Source organism: Protopterus annectens, chromosome 6.part0, assembly GCF_019279795.1.
Source record: "Protopterus annectens isolate FY-2018-M chromosome 6.part0, PAN1.0, whole genome shotgun sequence".
NCBI lineage: Eukaryota > Metazoa > Chordata > Ceratodontiformes > Protopteridae > Protopterus > Protopterus annectens.
This window is the reverse complement of record NC_056737.1, coordinates 475,308,012-475,333,852: the sequence shown is the minus strand read 5'-3', so window position 1 is coordinate 475,333,852 and position 25,841 is coordinate 475,308,012. Positions and strand designations below refer to the sequence as shown.

At 44.5% G+C, this 25,841-nt stretch overlaps 1 protein-coding gene across 1 annotated transcript in view; it reads right to left on the bottom strand.

Annotated features, from left to right (window-relative positions):
- Nucleotides 1-25,841, bottom strand: part of EXD1 (exonuclease 3'-5' domain containing 1) — a 1,269,330-nt gene that overhangs the window by 897,500 nt on the left and 345,989 nt on the right. Inside the window, exon 4 of the mRNA XM_044074207.1 lies at nt 18,974-19,065. Coding sequence (XP_043930142.1) covers nt 18,974-19,065 — 92 coding nt within the window. The remainder of the gene's footprint in view (nt 1-18,973; nt 19,066-25,841) is intronic.

The window sequence follows — 25,841 nt, the reverse complement described above, 5'->3', positions numbered from 1 at the left end:
GCACTGTGACCATCCAGAACTTTGTGTGTTTAACATACTGGTTTATATGACTGAGATCTAGGACTGGCCTGAGGTACCTATTCTTGTTTTGGCACCAAAAATAAACTTAAGTTCCAAATCCTTGCTGGTCTGGTGGGACCCCCTGGATGACTTACTTGTCTAGCAGCTTTTTTATTTCTACGGCTGCTGATTCTCTTTAAGAGGGTGGAACACTGGGAAGTTTCCAGTTTGAGGAGGATGGACAAAGAAAGAGGATGTAGTAACCTCTGGTAATTGTCTGCATCTAGATATCTGTGGTGATGGATGTCCAGGATTTTGGTTGCAGAGCAGTGCACTCAACTGACTCCACGGTGCAGTGGTAGGGCAACTGTTTGGGAGCTCTGAGAAATCTTTTCATTGAATGGGCCCATGAAGCCTTGGTTCTGCAGGCTTCCTCTGCCATGCCCCGCCTTGGAGGGAGTCTATCTCCAGAACCGTCTTGAAAAACCCCCGAGATTTCTTGAAAAAAGTTGCGTCTTACCATAATGTTCCATCTGTGTTGTTGATCTTTCATTCATCACTGATGGGGTTCGGAACTGAGTCGGCCTATTACCAAGCTCGCACCAGCCAAAAAACTCTTGAGCTGAGATTCTACCCACAATGCCCTTCTCCCTGTTACCTCAGATCGAGTTTCTGTGATAAACTAGAAAAGCAGAGGCCCATTTTGTGCAAATGCCCTAAGACACCACTTGGACCCAAAGTATCCCGCAAGAGCCTTTGGAGGAGGAAGGAGGGTGGGAAGTGATGAATGAAAGAACACAGATGGAACGTTATGGTAAGACATAACTTTTTTAACCTGATGTTGTTAATCTTCTTTCCATTCATCACTGATGGGACAATCCCAAGCTACCTTGACACACATGAGCGGCCCTTTTGGAAGAACGTTCCTGAGAACCACTGAGCCGAAGGCAGCTCTCCCTCTGGAGACCACATCCAATTTGTAATGATTGATGAAAGTGTGGGGGTTAACCCCAAGTGGCTGCTGCACAAATGTCATCCACAGAAGCCCTGGAGTGGAAAGCTACAGATGTCGCCATTGATCTAGTGGAATGGGCTTTAAGCTGTGGCACAGGTTCTTTTGTGGAAGAGTAAGAGAAGCGTATGCAGTCCCTTAGCCATTTCGAAAAAGTAACCTTAGATACAGAATCTCCTACTCTAGGTCCAAAAAAGAAATGAAAAGTTGGTAAGACTTGCGCATAATTTTGGTTCTGTCTAAACAGAATCTCAGTTGTCTGTGTACATCCAAGGAATGTAGACAGTACTCTCCTTTATTAGAAAAATTCGGGAAGAACACTGGTAAGGTCAATGGACTGATTGATGGAGAAGTCAGAAACAACCTTGGGGAGGAAAAATTGATTCGTCCGGAGTGATACTCTGTCCTTGTGAAAGGCTAAATAGGGTCTTCTGATGCACAATGCCTGTAGCTCCAAAACCCGCCAAGCTGACCTAAAAGCTACCAAAAACAAGGATTTCCAAGACAAGAATTTCAGGTCACACTTTGCTGTGGGTTCAAATGGGGTATGGAGTCAAAGACTGTAGAACTAACGTGAGGTTCTATGGCTCTATAGGCTGTCTATAGGCTGTCTGACTGTGGGCTTGATGTATGAAACTCGTTTGAGAAAGGTTTTATAAAAAGAGAGAGACGAGAGCCTATTGTGGCAATTCGAAATTGCAGCCAGATGTACTCGTATGGTAGAGACTGAGGCACCCTCTTCAAAAATCTTGGGACAACTATTGCAAAACCGCTGTGACCGGAGCAGATTATGGATCTAGCATGTTATCTTTTGACCAGAGAGACAGAACCTTTTCCATTTGACCTGATACAGCCTTCTGGTGGATAGTTTATGAGAGGCCAGGATAACATCCCGAACAGGTGAGGTGAGATTAGCCTGCCTGGCAATTAATGGAAGTGGAGAAACCAAGCTGTCAGCTTGACACTGGACAGATTTGGGTGGCTCAACCCTTGGGGATGAGCAATTAGGTCTGGAAGAGGGTCCAGAATCCACGCCGGGTATACCAGATGAGGCTGAAGGAAAGGGAACCAAACCTGTCGAAGCCAAAAAGGGGTTATGAGGATCACTTTGCATTTCAACTGATGAGCTTTCTTTAAGAACTGTGGAATCAGAGGAATGGAGGGATAAGCATAAAGAAGTCCCATGGGCAAATTGGGCAAATTGTGAATCACACCATCCCTCAGGGACTCCCCCCTTTGGGGGGAATAGGGCAAAATAGCTGCTGCACTTGTTCGAAGGAGAGGCGAAAAGGTTGCAGCACGGTTGGCCCCAGCGGCTGAAAATTTCTGTCGCCAGCCCGGAATTGAGGAATCACTCATGGGGCAGGAGAATACATCTGCTCAACTTGTCCGCATTCACGTTGGAGCTCCCTGGGATATGCGTTGCTATCAAAAAGCGGTTGGAAGCTATTGCCCACTGCCAAATCCTTATGGCCTCTATACACAAGGGGTAGGATTTGGTTCCTCCTTGTTTGTTGATATACCAGACTACTGACATATTGTCTGTCTGAATTGCAATTGTCCCAGAAGGAAGAACGGGATGGAATGCCTGCAACGCTAACAGCACAGCTCTCAGTTCTAGAATGTTGATATGCAGGTTTGCCTCCAATGTGGACTATGTGCCTTGGACTTTCTTTCCCTGGAAATGGCCCCCCCACCCGATCAGGGAAATATCCAAGGTCACAATGGCCTTGGGTTGAAGGGACTGGTATGGGCAGCTCCAGAGTTCTGTGTCTGGTCTCATCAACCAAAGAAGGTCCTGCTTGCAGTAGTTGGTTATCTGGAAATACAGAGGGTGATGATTCGGGTACCAATGAAACAAAAGAAGCCACTGGAGAATTTGCATGTGTAGCTTGGCAAGAGGCACTATCGGGATTGAAGCTGCCATGGATCCTAGGGCCTGAAGAACCTCTCTCACTCAGACTTTGTTTTGACAGAGTATTACCCCGTAGCTGAAGCCTCAATCTCTGCAGTCTGTAAGCTGGGAGCGACACCAGACAAGATCAGGTGTTGAAGACCTCTCCGATGAATTCTATCTGCTGGGTAGGGACCAGGTTTAACTTCTCCCAGTGCACAGTTATCCACAAAATTTCCGGCAGAGAAATTGTGCATTGTAGGGCTGTTACCAGAAGATGCTTGGTGGGGGTGGTGAGGAGCCAATTGTCCAAATATGAAAACACCCAGAATCCTTGCAGTCTCAAGTGATCTGCAACCACTGCCATGCACTTTGTGAACACTCTGGGAGCTGTAGAGAGACCGAATGCCAGGGCACGAAACTGGTAATGATTGGCTCCTAGCCAGAAGCGAAGCAGACTCCTGGAGCGCTTGTCCATTTTGATGTGTTAATATACATCCCGGAGATCTATCAAGCACATCCAATCGCCCTCCATCAGAAAGGTGAGAATGGACTGAACTGTGACCATCCGGAATTTGGTTTGGGCAACACTTGTTAAAGCTGCTGAGATCCAGAATGGGTCTCCAGTCCCCTGTCTTTTTTGGCACCAAAAAGAATAGAGTAAAATCTGGATCCGCATTGGTCTGGTGGGACTGGCTGGATGACTCTTTTTTGGCATAGCTTTTTTATTTCTGAAGCTGCCTCTTCTCCTTGACTGGGTGGAATGTCAGGAAGTTTTGTTGAAAGTTTCAGCTAAGAAATAAGGTGTATGGTGTAACCTCTGGTAATTATACTTTGCACCAAACAATCAGTGGTAATAGAGTGCCAGGCAGCTTGGTGCAGAAAGAAACGTCTCCTGACTGCTTCCACAGGCAAGCAATCGGGCAGCTCTTCAGGAGCACTGGTAAGATTGTCCAGAGAAAGTCTCTGGAGCCTTGGTTACGTGGACCCCCCCCCCGCCTCTACAGGGGCATCTTCTGGAGTTGTTACCCCCTCTGCCTCTGGGGGTATCATCACCACATGCAGCACGGAAAGGATGCTGAGATTGTGCCGCATCTTCCTACTCCTCTGGTTTCTGGAAAAGGAACATTGAGAGCTGGAAAAACAAAGGCCTATGGCAGACAGGATCTTGCCATCCTGTTCACACCTGGCTATCGTGTCCTTCACTTTGGAACTAAAAAGGGAAGATACTTCGATGGGAGCATTCAGAAAGAAAGACTTGAAGGGATCCACAACGTCACAAATGCGCATCCAGGCATGACGCCTCATAACTATGCCTGAACCCGCAGCTCTAGCCACCCCTTCGAAATATGTGAAAGCAACATCATGAATGAGTTGGGAGATAGATTCCAGGATAGCAATCTGCGAGGCAAATTTGTCCCGTACCTCACCAGACACCTGTCCTGTTAGTTTTCCAGAGAGTTCTGAGATCAAGTCTCTTTGGAGCCTCATAAAATGTTCCAAATAGTTCAGGGACCGAATGGCAAAGGTGGCTGATGGAAAGACTTGCTTACCCAAACTGTCCACAGCCCCGGACTCCCTGTTGGGTGGACGGACAGCAGGATTTTCTTCAGCCATATTCTTTTTCGTGGCCGCCACCACCATAGCATCAACTGGTAAACCTCTGGACCAATGTGGGTTCTCCTCGGCAGGGGAAAGAATTTTGTCAGGTCTACGAGGGATCACCTCAGCAGGGTCAGGGTTCTTCAAGGCGCATTGCACTATGAGCTGGACTAGCTCATCGGCAGGTGGGGTCACCCAAGAGGTAGATGGCCAGGCATGGAAAGCCAGCAGGAACACGGACTCCTCAGAGAAAGGGCTGGAGGGCTTCCAGTCACCCTTGTTTTAACATTTCAAGGATGTCTCCTAAGGAGACCATCAGCGGGTGACCATGGGGACCCTTCACCATCATCGTAGTCGGTGTCTTCTGTGAGAGACTCCTCAGGCGAGTTGACGTGCTTCCTTTTGCATGATCTCTTCCATGGGGGCTCCTCAGTGGGTGCTTCCAAGGAGGACTCTGAAGAGTGGGTACTATGAACAGGAGTTTCCTGCGGCTTCCCTGCCCGGTGTCCCGGGGAGATGGCCCATACCAGTTGTAGCTCAGGGGGAGAAAACTGGGGTTCCGACATCGGCGGAATGCTTCCAGAAGCGAGTTTCCTCTCCATCACATGGAAAACAGGCCCACCCAAAGAGGGATGAGAGCCGAGAAGGACAACCTCGGAACGGGGGTCACACCCCACTCCGTCGAACCTGCTTCAGAGGATGGAGCCTCAAGCCAGATCGGCGCAGATGAGGCTACCGGCACCAAGGACAGAACTGAAGGACCACACAGAACCATGCCCCGAACCGAGGAGCCCGCCTCCAAATTATAAGATTGAGGAAGGACCGGTTCAGCAGGAACCAAGGACCAAAGTGAAAAATCCAGAGCCTCGGTGAGGTCTACAGGCACCAAAACAGGAGGGGGGGGGGGTCCGAGAAGTACATCAGAGCTGAAGGCTTCGGAACCAGTGTGGCCGAAGGAGAAGAATAGGATTGAGTCCATGGAGAGGTCGATCCACGTCCTACCGGAGGATGGATCTTGGAAGGCATGGGTATCCCCCTTGCTGCTAACAGCTGATCCACAAGAAGCACCACATCAACTTCTGAAAGGCTCCTGGTGGATCTAGTAGATACTCCAGACAGGGAGTCAGGTCGATCTAAGAACGGGCTATACACATGACCTAAGAACGGGTCTACTGACAGAGTATCGGGTTTGTGGTGTGTGATCTGCCAGCTCCGATGTCTCGAGTTTTGAGACAGGAAGTAGTGGGGTCAAATCCAGGTTGTTGAAACACAGCTCGGTGCCGAAGGAGCACTCTGAGACGAAACAGGAGATTCAATCATCACTGCAGAGATAGGTATCGAAGGCATGCACTGTGGCGAAATGGCCATGGGTGCCAAAGTCAGAGTAAGAGAGGTGAGATCTATAGTTAGTGCCAGAGGCAGTATCAGAGCCGGCGACGAAGCTGGCACTGGTAGAGCAATAGTAGAAGCACTCGGAGCAGACAAGGACAGTGCCGAGGAGGCAGATTTATGCTCCAAGGATAACTTTTAAATATTAGGCTTCACAGACTTACCCTGGTCACCCAAGGGTGAAGAAGGTACTGAATGGGGCCTTTTCTTAACTTTCGTAGGAGGCCTCCATCACAGAAAGGGCCACTGAAAAGGGAGATTTGAGCAGTCCTGTCAGAATTAATTTATTCTTGCACTCGTTCACAGTGCGTTGACTGAAACTTTGGCAAATCCCACAGGGAGGGTGCACTGAAAGGTGGGGCACCCCCAAGTAATAAACACAATCATTGTGAGAGTCACTATTAGGTAGTTTACCATTACACGAGGTACAGTGTTTGAAACTCAATGTACACTTCTTATCTGATATCCTGAGAAGTACACACAACAATTCAAAAACTTCAGAAAAAGGCAAACTCTAATATCCTAAGTCAGAAAAAGATTTAAACACATGCAGAATACAGCAACAAACCCAATATCAAACACACCAACTGCAGTAGAAAGAACAGGGAAGGAATACCAGCAATGTCACTTCAAAAAGAGTTACCAAAAGGTAGAAAGAGAGAGAAAATATCTAGAACTACTGTAATTTGACAGGAAAAGGACTACAACTCACAAATTTTAAGAAACAAACAAGTTTTTCATACAAAATATCAAAAATGTTTCCACTTAGCTGGGAGCTCGGCTGAAACGCGGCTTTATGGCTAAGCGACAAACGAGATCCGAGATAACGGAGAATGACGTTGTGGGTAAAAGCTTAGCTCGAGAATCTTTTAGCTGGTGCGAGCTTAGTAATAGGCTGACTCAGATCTGAGGGCTCGGAACCGAACCCCATCAGTGATGAATGGAAAGAAGATTAACAAAATCAGATCCAGTTTCCTACTCCCTTTCTGGTTTCTAGAAAAGGTCCTCTAAGGGGTAAAAAAATTGTATGCCTATGGCAGAAAGGGTTTTTTTCTTCCTGTTCACTTCAGAAAGTGGGTCTCTGACCTTGGGTCCGAAAAGAGTCGGCCCGTCAAAGGGGGTACTTATAAAGGACATCTCAAAAGACCCCACAAAAATCACAGAAACACATCCAGGCATTTCTCCTTACAGTTACACCAAAACTTGCTGTTTTTGAAACACTTTCATTAGCACTGGAGATCAGATGCAAGAAGTATTCGATAAGGACAGTAGGCTGGACAGCTGCAAGTCCATTTACTTTTCTCCCTCTGCAGACAAGGGCCCTGAGGAAGATTTGGAAAACTTGTTAGTTAAATCTCTAAAACCTAGTCACGTGTGCTAAGAAATTCAGCAACTTCAGGGCGAAGATAGCCAAAACATAAATTCACTTCCCAAATCTCTCTAAAGCCCTAGACTCTGTTAGTGGGAAGGACAGATGAACTATCCAAGGCGAACTCTTTCCTAGTGGCTACCGCTACTACCATGGTGCCCCATTGCAGACCTTTTACTCACGTGGGCACAGTCCTTAGCAGCTAGAAGGTACTTGCTCAGTTTCTTGGGTATCAATCCCATACCTTCTAACTCACTCCATGCCCACCAAGAAATGAGGTCCCCCACCTCATTGGCTGGAGATACCACCCAGGAGAAACTGAGCTGATTCTAAAAGTCTCACAATGACTCCTACTAGGAAGAGGCTTCAGAAGACCACCCTCTTTTCCATCTCAAAAGTTCAAAGATCTCCCTGAAATGAGACATCCTCAAGTGATGATCTGGAGGACTGCTCCCATTCATTGAAATCAGTGTCTTCTATGGCCAACTCCTTGGGGGAGTCAGTGTGTCTCCTCTTTTGTGTGCGCTTCCGAGGGCGTTCAGCAGGGGGATGTTCCTGAGAGGACTCTAAAGACTGTAGGATATCCTGAGAAAGTACTGCTTCACATAGGAACCAGCTTTTGCAACAGGATAGTGCAAGAAGATACAGGACCTCAGGCTATTCACTGTGGGGCTGGAGGACCTGAGGGGGAAGAGAAGTCAGTTCAACAATGGAGAGTGCACTCCTGACCAACTCAAAGACTGAAGCAGAGGGGGAGCCCAGAACCATGCTAGCAGAATCTGAGGCAACCAAACCAAAATGTTGGCCTTCCTCCGAGATGGAGGCCACAGCCAAACTAACGCGTCTATATAAGAAGATCAAACTGTAAAAAGAGCGAACACTCTTTAAATAAACACCAAATTTGCTAAGTCCTATAAAGCCGAATGGCCAGAACAGCGATTTTTTTTTCCTAGGGAAAAAAAAAATCGGTAGGCCATTCTCAGGACTTTGCCATTTCCTCCACTGTAGTGCGATCTCGGAGTTGGTATATTTAAGTGGGGGGGTGAGGGGCAAAGCCCCCCACTTTATATTGTGTTTGGATTTTTTTTTGTTTTTTTTTTTTTTTTGGAACAGCGATTTTTTTTCCCTGGAGAAAAAAAAAATCGCTGTTCTGCATGTTCGACTTTTTGGGTTCCACTTATTTGGTGTCAATTAAACAGCATTTGCTCTTTTTACATTTTGAGCTTCTGATATACACCCGAGCTAACACCAAAGCTCCAAGAGGAACAGATGGTTCTGGTAACTTTGGAGTTGAACCCCTCTTCTCAGATCCGGTTACATCTTCAAACCTGAAAATCTGAAGCAGAGGGTCAGATCGGAGAAGGTGCAGCTATAGGTGTGAGGGAAGGTCCAAAGTTCATGGGTCAGGTTAGAGATGGAGCCAGGAGCATCCCTAGCCGAATTTAGGTGCTGTGGAACTTCCTCATCATTCTATCCATGTCGGTCTTCATTAAGCTCAAGGTAGACTTGACTGACCTCAGAAGAAGGTTGTCTAGAGGATCTTTGAGTAGACCTCATCCAGTAAAGGAGAATGCCATCTAGGGGAGACTAGTCTCAGTGAGAAGCTCAGCTCTGGCAAGGGTGGGATTCTGGATCTCCTACAGGAGGGATTCAAACAGGTGATAGGATCCAATGATTTTGGTTTCTTGGTTGCCAGAGCTGAAGACAGAGCAGGAGGAAGAGAGTGGTCAGGGGATTGCTTCCTCATTTCCTTGCCCTTTTCCAAGGGCTTATCACTCCTCTCCTTTCTATGCTTACCTAATAATTTCTTGCTGGAATGTGTGGCTCCAGAAGCAAACTCTGAAGAATCTCACACAGAAGCAGGGAAAAGACTCTCTGAAACTAATTTGTTCCAGCATTCAATAATGGCCTGGTGTTCAAAGGCCATGCAAACTGGCAGTCCTTATCCAAGTGGATGGCTCCTAAGCAGTAGACGCTCTTTTCATGAGTGTCTGAATTGGGTATTTTGTGGCTACATGTCACATTTCTTAAAACCTAGAGGCTTATCTGCCATAACAGGATCAAAAGTTTACAGAACACAACATGACAGAAAGGGACCAACAGCAATAGTATCCGTAACAGCACTCTAATGAAAAAGCAAAAAGTTTCTTAAAATATAAACTACTCATAATGGCACTACAGATACTATCCCAAGAGTATGAAAAGAGAAAGACAAGAAAAAAAGGGGCACAGACAGTGTCAGCTAAGTACAACTTTTTTTTTTTGTAAGGTAGGCAGAATATAAAAAATATCAGAATATAATAGACATAAGAGATAGACAATTTCTCAATATAGGTTCAAAAACTGTAAGCCAAAAAAGTAACTTAGCTGAGGCAAGCCCGAACCAGTGAATCATATCTGAAACTCAAGTGGCAAATAAGACTGGAGGTAGCATCATTGCTTGGAGGGTGATTATGAGTAAGGGGAGGAGCCTGAGCTGTGGATCCAAAGGTCTGAAGCAGCCAAAATCTGATTCAAGGTCAGATCCAAACATCCATCCACTGATGAATGGAAGGAAGATCAACAGTTTTGAATGAGATGCACCTCAGTTTAAGTGGGAGAGTACACCAGTTTGCCAACACAGACATGGCAACATCCATCATCAAATTTATTTCTAGATTCAGGAAAGGATATATAAGAGGACATGGGCAGACTTGAGGTCACATCATGGTCTGCATCCATCATGAGCAAAAGCTCAACATGAACATTTCAATGTGTAGAGCAGGTTATCCACAAATACTAATTACTGCTTAAACTAGAGACCCTTCAAAGCAATGGCTTCAAGACAGGACTTGCAACAAATCTACCAATTTTGTTAACCCCCCCCCCCACCCCCAAGTTTATATAGTTTCATAGGTAGATACTAGGCTATCAGCCCTAGGGCATTTATAAGCCTAGCCATAAAGATTCTCTGGCTTCAGCCACCCAAAAAAAAAATTTTTCCTGTGCCCCTGTCGAGCAGAGCCACAGAAGTGATCCCCAGGGTAATTTCCTATTTCCCATCCAACTGTCCAGATTTTTTCTTAACAAGGGCCAATGAGGTGCTCTGTTTGACATGAATGGGCAGCTTGTTCTAGAGTATGAGAAGTCTCTGGGACAGGGAACCTATCCCTCCTGCAAGTTGTTTATTGTGGTGACAAGGTTTAGGTCCCTGGAGCGTGTGGCCCAAAGGGATTGGAATTTTTTAAGTGTAGCATGTCGAACAGCTCTGGGTTTGACATGGCTTTGTATGTTAGGCAGAGACTGCCTCTGAGTAGGCGATATGCGACAGAGTAGAGCTGGAGTTTCTTAAGACGGTCTGCATAGGGCATCTGTTCGAGGCCGGTGATCCTCTGGGAGGTATTTCTGCAGTCTTTCCAGTTGCTGCAAATGTCTTGTGAGGTACACATCCCAAACGGGGCATTGTACTCTATAATAGGACTAATATGGGCCAAGTAGAAAGGGACAATGACCTCTTTTTTCTGGATGAGAAACCTTTTGTGATGGTGTACCACAAAGAAGGATTTCCTGACTACTGTCGCGATATGGTTATCAAAGGAGAGACTACTATCCACCTGTGTCCCTAGGTCTAGTATCACACTTTCAGTGTTGAGTGGACTACTGCCTATGTGGTAGTTCGTTGGCACAGGGCTTTTCCCAAAGGGGATGACTATGTGTTTTTTAGCACTGAGCTTGAGGCCGTGGCTTTGACACCAGGAATCTGTCTCAGCGAGGCCCTTTTGTAGAATGTCCACATCATTAGGGGATTCAATAATGGCTCCCAGTTTGCAGTAATCTGCAAACTTTGTTAGCCATAAGCCCTCTGTGTTGGCCTGGACTTCAGAGAAGTAAATGCTGAACAGGAGGTGACAGAACTGAACTCTGTGGTACTCCGCTTGTCACTGGTCTGGAGTCGGATTTGGAATTATCTACTTTCACAATGTGAGTTCTGTCAGTGAGCCAGCTGGCAATCCATTGCGTGACATGGGGGATTATGCCCAGTTTTGTGAGTTTATCAATGATACCAGAGTGGGGGATGGTGTCAAAGGCATTAGCAAGGTCTAGGTAAGCTGTGTGGACTGCCTTACCTCATCCACAGCATCCACAGGGGTGGGAGGATGGCCTAATGGTTAAGGTGTTTGCCTTACAAACACAAGGTGCAGGGTTTGAGTCTCACAAGGGATAATTGGCTAGGCTTAAAATGGCTTGCAAGGGCAATTAGCCTAATAATAATCTATGAATCTATAAAAAAAAGTCAATCAGGTTTAGGAGAAATGATCTACCTTTCACAAACCCAAACTGGGTGAGGTCCAGAGTTTGCAGGTTACACCTATGTCTTTGTTTATAAGTTCCATGATGATACGTTCCATGGCCTTGCAGATCAGACTAGTCAGACTGACGGGTCAGTAATTCCCAGGGGTCCATGGTGGATCCCCCCTTGTGGAATGGGATCACCACAGCTGTGCACCATTCAGTAGGCACAAAGCCTGTAGTAAGACTATGTACAGGAGGGATTCAAACAGGTGATAGGATCCAATGATTTTGGTTTCTTGGTTGCCAGAGCTGAAGACAGAGCAGGAGGAAGAGAGTGGTCAGGGGATTGCTTCCTCATTTCCTTGCCCTTTTCCAAGGGCTTATCACTCCTCTCCTTTCTATGCTTACCTAATAATTTCTTGCTGGAATGTGTGGCTCCAGAAGCAGACTCTGAAGAATCTCACACAGAAGCAGGGAAAAGACTCTCTGAAACTAATTTGTTCCAGCATTCAATAATGGCCTGGTGTTCAAAGGCCATGCAAACTGGCAGTCCTTATCCAAGTGGATGGCTCCTAAGCAGTAGACGCTCTTTTCATGAGTGTCTGAATTGGGTATTTTGTGGCTACATGTCACATTTCTTAAAACCTAGAGGCTTATCTGCCATAACAGGATCAAAAGTTTACAGAACACAACATGACAGAAAGGGACCAACAGCAATAGTATCCGTAACAGCACTCTAATGAAAAAGCAAAAAGTTTCTTAAAATATAAACTACTCATAATGGCACTACAGATACTATCCCAAGAGTATGAAAAGAGAAAGACAAGAAAAAAAGGGGCACAGACAGTGTCAGCTAAGTACAACTTTTTTTTTTGTAAGGTAGGCAGAATATAAAAAATATCAGAATATAATAGACATAAGAGATAGAAAATTTCTCAATATAGGTTCAAAACTGTAAGCCAAAAAAGTAACTTAGCTGAGGCAAGCCCGAACCAGTGAATCATATCTGAAACTCAAGTGGCAAATAAGACTGGAGGTAGCATCATTGCTTGGAGGGTGATTATGAGTAAGGGGAGGAGCCTGAGCTGTGGATCCAAAGGTCTGAAGCAGCCAAAATCTGATTCAAGGTCAGATCCAAACATCCATCCACTGATGAATGGAAGGAAGATCAACAGTTTTGAATGAGATGCACCTCAGTTTAAGTGGGAGAGTACACCAGTTTGCCAACACAGACATGGCAACATCCATCATCAAATTTATTTCTAGATTCAGGAAAGGATATATAAGAGGACATGGGCAGACTTGAGGTCACATCATGGTCTGCATCCATCATGAGCAAAAGCTCAACATGAACATTTCAATGTGTAGAGCAGGTTATCCACAAATACTAATTACTGCTTAAACTAGAGACCCTTCAAAGCAATGGCTTCAAGACAGGACTTGCAACAAATCTACCAATTTTGTTAACCCCCCCCCCCACCCCCAAGTTTATATAGTTTCATAGGTAGATACTAGGCTATCAGCCCTAGGGCATTTATAAGCCTAGCCATAAAGATTCTCTGGCTTCAGCCACCCAAAAAAAAAAATTTTCCAGTGCCCCTGTCGAGCAGAGCCACAGAAGTGATCCCCAGGGTAATTTCCTATTTCCCATCCAACTGTCCAGATTTTTTCATAACAAGGGCCAATGAGGTGCTCTGTTTGACATGAATGGGCAGCTTGTTCTAGAGTATGAGAAGTCTCTGGGACAGGGAACCTATCCCTCCTGCAAGTTGTTTATTGTGGTGACAAGGTTTAGGTCCCTGGAGCGTGTGGCCCAAAGGGATTGGAATTTTTTTTTAAGTGTAGCATGTCGAACAGCTCTGGGTTTGACATGGCTTTGTATGTTAGGCAGAGACTGCCTCTGAGTAGGCGATATGCGACAGAGTAGAGCTGGAGTTTCTTAAGACGGTCTGCATAGGGCATCTGTTCGAGGCCGGTGATCCTCTGGGAGGTATTTCTGCAGTCTTTCCAGTTGCTGCAAATGTCTTGTGAGGTACACATCCCAAACGGGGCATTGTACTCTATAATAGGACTAATATGGGCCAAGTAGAAAGGGACAATGACCTCTTTTTTCTGGATGAGAAACCTTTTGTGATGGTGTACCACAAAGAAGGATTTCCTGACTACTGTCGCGATATGGTTATCAAAGGAGAGACTACTATCCACCTGTGTCCCTAGGTCTAGTATCACACTTTCAGTGTTGAGTGGACTACTGCCTATGTGGTAGTTCGTTGGCACAGGGCTTTTCCCAAAGGGGATGACTATGTGTTTTAGCACTGAGCTTGAGGCCGTGGCTTTGACACCAGGAATCTGTCTCAGCGAGGCCCTTTTGTAGAATGTCCACATCATTAGGGGATTCAATAATGGCTCCCAGTTTGCAGTAATCTGCAAACTTTGTTAGCCATAAGCCCTCTGTGTTGGCCTGGACTTCAGAGAAGTAAATGCTGAACAGGAGGTGACAGAACTGAACTCTGTGGTACTCCGCTTGTCACTGGTCTGGAGTCGGATTTGGAATTATCTACTTTCACAATGTGAGTTCTGTCAGTGAGCCAGCTGGCAATCCATTGCGTGACATGGGGGATTATGCCCAGTTTTGTGAGTTTATCAATGATACCAGAGTGGGGGATGGTGTCAAAGGCATTAGCAAGGTCTAGGTACGCTGTGTGGACTGCCTTACCTCATCCACAGCATCCACAGGGGTGGGAGGATGGCCTAATGGTTAAGGTGTTTGCCTTACAAACACAAGGTGCAGGGTTTGAGTCTCACAAGGGATAATTGGCTAGGCTTAAAATGGCTTGCAAGGGCAATTAGCCTAGTAATAATCTATGAATCTATAAAAAAAAGTCAATCAGGTTTAGGAGAAATGATCTACCTTTCACAAACCCAAACTGGGTGAGGTCCAGAGTTTGCAGGTTACACCTATGTCTTTGTTTATAAGTTCCATGATGATACGTTCCATGGCCTTGCAGATCAGACTCGTCAGACTGACGGGTCAGTAATTCCCAGGGGTCCGTGGTGGATCCCCCCTTGTGGAATGGGATCACCACAGCTGTGCACCATTCAGTAGGCACAAAGCCTGTAGTAAGACTATGACTGAACATGGTACCTACGTGGGGTGCCAGTTAATTTTATAGTTCGTGCAGAACACAGCCTGGGATGTTGTCAGGTCCCATGAATGCTGTATTCTTGGCTTTGGTGAGTGCGTTTATCACCTGTATGTCCGTGATTACAGTGACTTGGCATTCATCCGGTATAGCGATGGGCCCTTTAAGGGATGAAATTTGCACTGAATCAATCTGCCAGGATGTTGGCAATATCAGCTGGTTCTGTATGTTTAGTGCCATTGTGCTGTAACTCAGCAGATCTGAGTGTTGCCATTGAGATCCTTGACATAACTGTAGAATGTCTTGTGGTTGACTTTAGAATCTGTGGCGACTGTTGTCGTAACTAGCTTTGGAGGATTTTATGACAGATCTCAGCTTCCTACTAAGGCTGACAAGGGAGTTTTTCCAATCTTGGGATTTTACTCTTTTTTTGCAACAGTTTTTTTCTTCTGTTGCAGAGTTTGTTAATGGCAGGGGACCACCAGATTGGCTTCTTTTTTTTTGGAGGATAGTGTCTTGGGGGGGGGGGTCTGGATAAGTTGATCCAAGGCACTGGAATTTATGAATCCCAAAAACGCTGAGAAAATGTGTTGGTACACGAGTAGTTTTCCCAGTTAATGGCGGGGTAGTTGAAGTCTCCCAGTATAAGGGTGTTGGGTAGTACTTTTAATATTTCCCAGTATGTTAAGAAAAGTGGAGTGGTAGTCTTAGGGTATGGTGGGGTATCTGTAAGCAAGCAACAATTTGGATTGCAGTCTTGTCCAGTGTTAGTTGCACCTGGAGAATTTCTGATGCATTATGTTGGGCAACTAGCCTGGATGTGTGGATATCCTTGGTGAATATGGACATGCCTCCGCCTCCGGTGTTTTGGTCCAGATTAGATGGCCGAAAGTTGTGGCATGAATTGCAGCCTGGTACTGCAGGGGGTGCTCTCTGGAGCCTTGAACCAGGTCTCTGTCACTGCACAGATGTCGATGTTCTCCATTTTAAGGTGTGCCTCGAGTGAGTGCATTCTGAGGTTTAGACTTCTAGCACTGACTAGCATTACCCTCAGATTTTGCTTGCTTGTACCTGTTACGGTGGTAATTTTGTCATTTGAACCTTGCCTAAAAAAGGCACTAAAGGGGTGGCAAGAGCCTTAGCCAGTATCCAGAAACCCAGGTGTGACAGGTGCAGGCCATCTCTGACAAAGCATCGTGGCCTGTCGATCATGTCATCCCTGACTGACAGACATATAGCCAACTGTTGAAGTCATTTTGTCCTTGTACTGAGGTATCATTCTAGGTGATGTTAGGATGCTTCTCAGAGCTAGGGTCATACCTGCCTGGGCTACAAGATTAGAGAGCTCCTCCATGTCTTTTTTCATGCAGTCCAGGGAGGTACGTCTCAGGTCGTTCACTCCTACATGAACAATGACAGTCATTTTTGTACTTGTTGTGGAGTGACCCAAGTGTGTGCGTTATGTGGCGGATCCTGGCACCCGACAGGCAGCTAACTGTAATCCTCTCCTTGTTAAGCCTGGTGAGTGGGACATCAGTGTGCCTGCCTATACAGTCACCTATGACTAGTGTGCTGGGTACACTGTTTTGCCTTAGGCGCTGAGGTTGAGTGGCACACTTATTTTGTGAGTTGTGTCACTTGGATTGTGTTGGGTGGTGTTGGTTGTTTGCATTTCAGCTTTGGAGGTCTCTGTTGTTTGGGCAGATTTATATTAAGAACCTCCGCGAATGTAGGTCTGTGTTTCTTGTTACTATGTTTGGGTGTAGGTTTTGAAGTCTTATGTGTTGTGTGTGGTATGGTGCGAGTGTTTACCTTCTCCTCTTGACTGAATAAGCTCAGTCTTGGCTGGAGAGAGAGCTTGGCTTCCAGTTTGGCTACAGAAGTGCATTTCTCACAGGTTGTGGTGGTAGGAGGAGAGGGTTGCCTGTGTACATGAGGCAATTGCTACATTGCCCCAGGAAGCCCAGATTCACCAGGTGGACTGGAGAAAACACTGGGAGCTGAGCCTTGGACATGCCTGGATAGGTGCTTAAGTACTAAAAACTGTTTTTCTCTCTACTTAGTAAAGAGAGTTGAGTGCTGTAGCAATTTATAGACTATCTAGTGCTTACAACGATTTCTAAGCAAGTGCTGAGTTTCAAGGAGCAGGTTTGAGTGCTTAAAACTGAACGGGCTAGTTCTTAGGGAAAATATGAAGAGCAGACTTCCTGGTGTCGGTAATAGCTTAACACTAGTTAAACAGTGCTGTGCAATGCGCAAACCCGCGCAAACATGGCTTTTTAAACAGTAAGATGAAAGGCATAGAAATAGCCCAAAAAGGCCAATAAAACTACAATTTCTGAGCTGAAACCACTCCTCTAGCGAGATAGGCTGTTCAAAGCTTACCACTCCTACTGATGCACAGAGAAGCTTCCTTCTATCTTAGTAAGGTCTGGGCAACACAAACTACAAAGCCCAGAATTCACCAAAATCTGAAAAACAGACTACTAGTTATAGAAAGGCAGAAAACGAGTAGATAGGATATTTTTGTTTTTTAGTGAAAATTAAAAACAGATACAGTAAATACAAATGCTTTCAAGGCAGAAAAACAGCTATTGCACTTGTGTGTGTAGTCCACAATAGTTAAACAACTGAAATACACTTAAAAATGATCAGTTATAGTGCAAATGGCAACAGATTGCAAAAATCAGTTCAAATAAGTTGCAAAGTTAATAAAAATGCTAGAAACACTGTGGTTAGCAAAAATAAGCAATAAAAAGCAAAAGAGAGGCACTTAATCCACTCAATGTCTCTCTCTTCTCTCTCTGCTGCTGTAGAACTCTGCAGGACACACAGGCAGGATCTTGCTGAGGTAACAGTGGGTAAAACTGCAAATTAGTCTGAATATATGGAAAACACAGGATGGAAGAGGTTAAAAGACAGCAGTGGAAAGTCTATCACTAGATGCCAATAACATGGGAACTTTACATAGACTACCCAGTTTCTGACAGGTTCCAGTTACCACAGACAGATTCTAGCAGATTCTCCAAAGTAAGACAGTAGAATACAAACAACAACTTTAAATAACAAGGACTGAAGTCTGAAATTACCTAGTTTTGCTTTTATACAGATGAATAATACAAACAGATGAATAATACAAAGTTCCAAGTCTCTGGGTTAGAGATGAACAGAATTCTGCCATGTTTGTAATGAAGTGAAAATGTGTTGCTACTAAAGATGACCAAAACTGTAGATTCACCTGTGACAAGTCAAGTCAAATCATCAGCACAACATACTAGTTCAACCAGATCACTGATTAAAACCATGAACAAGAGGGAAGCAAACACTTAACCCTGACAAGCAGCTTCAGTTACTGTTAGAGGCAGAAAAACTGCACATACTAGAAAGATCGAGGCCTACCTCCTAGACAGATGTTGATCCGCCTAAAAGCACAGACAAAGTTTGCAAGAGTTAAGATTTTCTAACAAAGAATGAATGACAGTGTCAAATATACCCAGCATGATCCATGGATAGGACAACATTTCAAAGTCTTTAATCAGAGCAAAGGAGCTGAAGAGCAATATCCCAATTCCAAAGCCATTGTGAAAGTTGGAAACACTTTTAAGATGCTGGAGAAGAAACACTTTTAAGATGCTGGAGAAGTTATGTATGTAATGACTGCTCCTGGATTCTGGACTGAAGAAACAGGACAGCAACAGGATGACACATTTGAAGATACTTTACTTTTCTCCTTCATATAAACAAATTAGTGGTTTACTCCAGACTGGGGCTTTATCATTTACATAACAGGATTAGGGCAGAGATCAGGTAATCAACGTATGCCACTGGCTGAGATTTTCAGGAATTCTAGAAATAACTTATCTTTAGACGCTTATCCTTGTTTCAACTTCTAAAGAAGTTTATGAACTCTGATATGCAAATGTGAAAGACTGGAAATGGACATCAATGCATAAATCCAAGCCTGAATGCTGTTAATATTTAAAAAAACACACAATTCTATATACCACATTCAGGTCTACAAGATCTACTTAAACTGAAAATATACTACAGCCTCTTGAATAAAATGTCATGTATATGCTAATTTTTCTACATTAGTGCCAAAGAGGCTCTGTGATAGTGTGCAGAGAAACCTCACCAGTCACTATCATGGGAATGAAAATAATCAGATAGCACCCACTACTGAAATTCCTGTAATTTACTTTTGATTACCACTCTTTGCAGTTGAAGTACCACAACAGCCAGGGGATACACTGAAAGGTAAAACAATTAAAATAAAGCCTTGAAAAGGATACCTTCAGTGAAATGTTTATCAGATGACAGGTAAATATTTTTCTCCGGCTGGATGTCAGTTTTGTTTGGCTGAGTCTCCAAAGTATGTCCACTTCTGGGTTACAAAAATGAAAAAAAAAAGTTAAATTACTTTATTTTTGAAGTACAACTACTAATTAAATACTTACATATGTAAACACATATGCACAAGTCTTTTATTAGGTTTGGTGTGTGCATTTTATATGTGTGCGAGTACATAAACATACATACACTTATCACAACCAAAAAGACAGATATATGCATATACATAACTTCTTACAAGATATTAGGAGGAAAGATGCTATTTATTTTCACATGTGATAAAGGTTAAAGAGAAGTAAAACCAGCCCGCAAGCAAAATGCAAATGGGTACATATGAAATGCCAATAGTATGGTCCAAGTAAGCCACAGAGAATTGTTTTGTTTGTATGGGTTTTTCCTCCAGAGAAGACTACATGCATCCTAGAAAACAGTGGCGGCTGATGAAGAGAAACTGTGGAATATGGAAAGTCCTGACAACAAAATAAAATAAACCAACATGTTGGAGGGAAAAGAGATGCTATGAATTCTGGTCTGAAGCTCCAAGGAAAACTTGGAAAGTTTCAGCTGAAGGGAGTAGAAACTAGATGCCATGAAATGCTAAAAATGGATCAAGAAATACTTGAACAATGTTATACACAGACCCACCCCCTAGCATATAGAGAGGAAGCCCTGGATGGCAGTATGGAAGTTGGAGGAACAGGACAAGGGAGAATGAAAGTAAACAGCAAATAATGGCTTACTAAGCATGGAAGGAGGCTTTAACTTCCTGCTTAACTGTCACCCAAGAGGATCACTAGGAAACAACAAGGGATCAGCAGCCTACTGAATGTACCCTGCCTTAAGCACACACACTTCTCTAACTGGTGAGCAGTACTATAGAGCTTAATGAGCCACCAAATGGAAGCAGTTCCATGGGTAGGCCATTTCACAGGACCTAATAGCTGACAGACTTCCTATCCCCCACTCTCACTGATGCTGAGTAAATGAGCTGATGGGGCTCCTTAGTCAGAAATGAAAAGGCTGTAGGCTCTCATCCCAGGGAATGAATGGACCAATCTGGTATAGTCATTGGAGTCATCAGGAACGGTACTGTGGAGGTGGAACAGAAAAGCAGGAAATTAAAAAAAATGTTGTTTAGGATACTTCCTTTTGCTCCATTAGTGCATCATTACATTTGGGTTTTTTTTTTACCCATCAAGGAGCTTCTTCAGTTTTTCCAAAGCCCTCTATGAAGGATGATTCTGGTCTTTTGTCACCAAACGTATTCTGGTGGAACAAAGCTCTCATAAATGTAGTCTGGCCATATGCAAAACTGTCAATTTTTTTTTACATACCCAATAACACTATGGGAGTTGCGTGCTGAAAATTTAACTGTTATAGTGATCACACTTTTAAGATCTATTACTTTAAAAGTGTTGTACACAACTGTGCTATCTTCCAGAAGAAAGGTCACTACATGAACATATATTGGTTTGGATACTATTCAGATGAAACTAAAAATTACTTCCACAAAATGGCAGTAACCAAATCACATCAAGCACAACCACACAAGAATCTGTCCTACTCCTAAACTGAGCTTCTGCACTACAATGTTCTGCAAAAGTACGGACAGTAGCTAAAGCAGCAGCTTCAAGTATGTTCAGAGTGGAAATAAAAGTTATGCACTTACCATAATGACAGATCCGTGTTGTCTTTTCATCTGACTCAACATGTTTGATGTTGAATCCAGTCAGATGCAACCTCGGCAGCTTATACCAGAGTATCGGGGACAAGAGCGCTGACACCTCCCCTACCCACAATTCTCTCCTCCTAGCCAGTTTACCTCAGATCAAGTTTGCTGACAGATTCCAAAAAGTCTCTAATCATCTTAGAAAAAAAATGAAGAAAAAACAGATATTGTACTTATCTACTATACAGGAAAGTGGAACAAGAGACAGACAGGGTCCTAAATAAGGTCTGATCGAGCCCCAGGTGATGAAAAATTAATTTGGAAGGAAGGAGGGGAGTTGAACAGCACAGATCTATCGTATCATATCACAACATAACTGTTGTATCCAACAGTGCCTATTCTGCTCTAATTCAACATATAGGACAGATTCCCAAGCTACTCAAAACAGGCCTGGGTAGACTCAAAGAAGGACATGGCAGAAGTATGGCAGAATCAAATGATATGCAAGTTCTAGACAGCACATCCAACTTAAGACAGAAAAGTATGAGCTGTAGACCAAGTCGCTGTTGTATATCACTGACAGGTACTCTTTTTGCGAATGCTGCTGAAGCTGCCATCATTCTGGTACAGTGAAAACTTTGGGTTAGAATGCAAAAATAGCCATTTCATCTTATAAAGGAAAGAAATGCAATCAGCTAGCCATCTGGAAAGCCTAACTTTTGCACATGTTGTCCGAGCCTTGTGTTAGGAAAGCATATAATAAAATAATCCTTGTTTTCCCGCCTCTCCTCCACTAGTTTAGACCAGTTTACAGGCATTGCTGTATTCTGGGCTGTGGTGTAGTTCCTGTGTGTCCATTACCTTACTTGGATAGAAGGAAGTTTCTTTGCTCACCAGTGGGAGTGGGGAGCCTTGAGCAGCCTACCTGTCCCTGTAGGAAGTGACCTCAGCACAAGAGCTGTAGTAATTGGTTGTTTTGGACCATTTCTAGCTCTTTTGTAGTTCCCCGTTTAAAATCCGCCTCTGGGTGTTTTTTTCTGGCTATACTGCTCAGACAAGCTCCTCGTGGTCCAGCAGAGTGGTCCTAGCTACAGAGAACTCAGAAAAGCGACTACTTTCTGGATTTAAGTATCTTTGCTTTTTTTTCATTTGAAATAGCTTCTGTAGCTTACCCTGAACAAACTTAAACTGTTTTTTTAGCTGTTTGCTGCATTATTTTAAAACCTGCACTTAAAGTTACTTTTTAGTCGAATTTGATCGAAAGTTTGTTTGTTGTTTGTTTAATTTAACTGTTGAGGCTGCCCACTGAAGTGTGCTAGCCTGTGTAACTGATTTATCACTGTTTCTGCATTTTATGTGTGTTTCTATCAAAAAAACAAAAAAATAATCCTTGTTTTCCCGCCTCTCCTCGACTAGTTTAGACCAGTTTACAGGCATTGCTGTATTCTGGGCTGTGGTGTAGTTCCTGTGTTGTCCATTACCTTACTTGGATAGAAGGAAGTTTCTTTGCTCACCAGTGGGAGTGGGGAGCCTTGAGCAGCCTACCTGTCCCTGTAGGAAGTGACCTCAGCACAAGAGCTGTAGTAATTGGTTGTTTTGGACCATTTCTAGCTCTTTTGTAGTTCCCTGTTTAAAATCCGTGTTTGCGTGGCTTTGCGCGACTGTGTGCATAGCGCAGCGCAGGTTAAACAAGGTTAAACTTCTACTGGCTCCGCCAAGTCTGCTCTTCAAATTTTCCCTTAAGGAAGCTATACTCTTAGTATAATCAGACTACTCACTATATTATAAGCCTAGCACTTGTTCTCAATACTTCTCTACTAAGTAAGCACTCTCGTACTAAGTAAAGCACTACATCTACCTACCACCCCTGTGAATATCCACTTCCCTTAAAGGCACAGCACTCCCTTATACTGTTCTAGCATGTCGAGTGGTAGACTACTGGCGTCCTCTCCAGTTCAGCTGGTCAATCTGGGTATCTTGAGACAATGCTACAATTGTCTCATGTACACAGACAACCCTCTCCTCCTCCCAACAAACACAAATACATGTGAGAGATGCAACTATATAGCCAAACTGGAGGCTGAACTCTCTCAACTCAGGGCTGGCATGACCAGACAGGAGGAGATGGTAACCACACACACAACAATCCCAGTCCCACATAGACCTACCACAACTGCAAACCAAACACATAAAAACGCAAAGACATACTCGGAGGCTCTAATAAAAAACTTACCAAAACAACAGAGGCTCCCAAAGCAGACAACCAAAAATCCACCACCTCAAAACAAAACACATGCAACACATACTTCAATAAATCAGTGTGTCAACCAATCACAGCCATTAAGGCCAAACACCATGCCTGATACACTAGTAATAGGTGACTCTATAGTCAGACACACTGATGTCCCGCTGACCAGGCTGAACAAGGAGAGGGTGACTGTGAGCTGCCTATCGGGAGCTAGGATCCGCCACATAACACACGCACTCAAGTCACTCCAAAGCAAGTACAAATATGACTCCGTCATTGTCCATGCTGGCGTGAATGACCTGAGACGTACCTCCCTGGACTACATGAAGAGAGACATAGAGGAGCTCTCCGATTATGTAGCCCAGGCTGGTATGACCCTGACCCTGAGCAGCATCTTGCCCTCACCAAGAATGATGTCACAATACAAGGACAAGATGATCAACTTTAATAATTAGCTCAAGTACTGGTGTCATTCTAAGGGGATCCAATGTCTGTCTGCCTGGGATGACATGTTGGACAAGCCACGCTGCTTCGCAAGGGATGGCTTACACCTGTCACCACTGGGCTTCCGGATATTGGCTAAGGCTCTTGCCACCCCCATAGTGCCTTTTTTAGGCAAGGCTCAAAAGACAAACCCACCTCCTTAGAAAACAAAAATGGAAAAAAACTAAGGGTAATGCTGCTCAACGCCAGAAGTCTAAATCTCAAGATGCAGGCACTCGATGCACTCCTCAGCATGAAGAACATAGACGTCTGTGCAGTAACTGAAACCTGGTTCAAGGCTCCTGAGAGCACCCCAGCGCTACCAGGCTATACCTCGTATCATGCTTTTCGCCCCAAAACCCGGGCCGAACCACAAAGGGAGGGGGAGTGTCCATATTCATCAAGGACACCCACACCTCCAGGTTAGTAGCAACACATGAAGCATCAGAGACCATACAAGTGCAACTAACCATAGGCAAAACTGCTATACAACTGGTAGCATGTTACAGACCACCCTCCCAATCTCATGAACCCCACTCAGCCTTCCTGAAGACATTGGAGGATATGAATGTATCACAAAATACCATCATACTGGGAGACCTCAACTACCCAAACATAGATTGGGTAAATTATTCTAGCCCTAATACCCTAGCCCAAAGGTTCCTGGAATTCATAAATTCAAATGCACTGGAACAACTAGTCACCTCTCCCACTAGGGGAGATAATATACTAGACCTGATCATCACAAACATGGGGACAAAATGCTCCACACCGGAGGTATACCCCTCACTAGTGAGATCTGACCACAAACTAATCACCCTGGATATACATATCCCACCTCCACCCCCAGCACAAAAGACCACAGTGAAAAACTTCTCAAAAGCAGACTTCACTCTTCTTAAGACTGAGATGGTATCCTTTAAGCCCACTGAGCCAGTGGACACCACATCCCACAATGCCGAATCCTTCACAAATGCTTTCTATGGACATCTCCAAGAATGCATGGATCATGCAATCCCAAATAAATCCAAGTCCCTCTCCACCAAAGGCAAGCGTCCTGTCTGGTGGACCTCAGCCATTAACAAACTGTATAACAAAAGAAGGAAGCTACTGCACGTCAGAGCAAAATCCCATAAAGGGAAGACATCTCTGATCAACATTAGCAGAAAACTACGTTCTCTCATAAAAACATCCAAGGCCAACTTTGAGAGAAAAATCGCTAAGGACACTAAAGATAACCACAAAGCCTTCTTCAGGTATGTTTGAAACCTGGGCGGAAACCCTCAGATATGCTCAGAGTTAGTTCACAACAACAAAAAATACACTGAACCCACAGATATTGCCAACATTCTGGCTGACAGGTTCAGTGCAAATTTCTCCCCTCCCTCACCCCCAAAAGAAGAAATACTTATCCCAGCTGAATGTAATCTCCCTGTCATCTCAGATGTCCAAGTGAGAACCGCCCTAAACAAAGCTAAAAACACAGCATCAATGGGACCTGAAGGTATCCCGGGTTGCGTGCTACGTGAACTCCAAGAGGAGCTAAACCCGCACATAAAAATGCTATTTAACCTCAGCCTTACTACAGGATATGTACCTGAACACTGGCGTACAGCAACAGTGGTCCCACTCCACAAAGGGGGTACCTCTACAGACCCTGGGAACTACCGCCCCATGAGCTTAACCAGCCTGGTCTGCAAAGCTATGGAAAGAATCATTATGGAACTCATAAACAGAGACATAGGGGACCTACAGACACTTGACCCCACCCAGTTTGGCTTTGTAAAGGGCAGATCCTGCCTTCTGAACCTGGTTGACTTTTTAGAAACAGTCACTAGAGCCATTGATGAGGGCAAAGCAGTCCATACAGCCTACCTGGACTTGGCTAAGGCCTTCGACACAATACCCCACTCAGGCATCATAGATAAGCTCAACAGCTTAAACGTAAACCCTTATGTCACTAGATGGGTTGCAAACTGGCTAAAGGACAGAACCCATAAAGTTAAAATCGCTGGAGCAATGTCAGACTCAAAGCCAGTCACAAGTGGTGTCCCACAGGGATCTGTCCTGGGACCCCTCTTGTTCGGCATTTATTTCTCAGATGTTACAGCAAACATGGGAGGGTTGTGGCTGACAAAGTTCGCAGATGACTGCAAACTAGGCGCCATAGTCGATACACCAGCGGACACATACATCCTACAAAAAGGCCTCACAGAAACGGACAACTGGTGCCGGAGTCACGGCCTTAAACTAAATGCCAAAAAATGTATAGTCATCCCCTTCGATAAAAACAAAGTACTCACAAATTATCACACAGACAACAACCCACTGAGTACGGAAAAAGTAATCAGAGACCTAGGGACCCAAGTCGACAGCGACCTCTCATTTGACACCCACGTTGCCAAAGTGG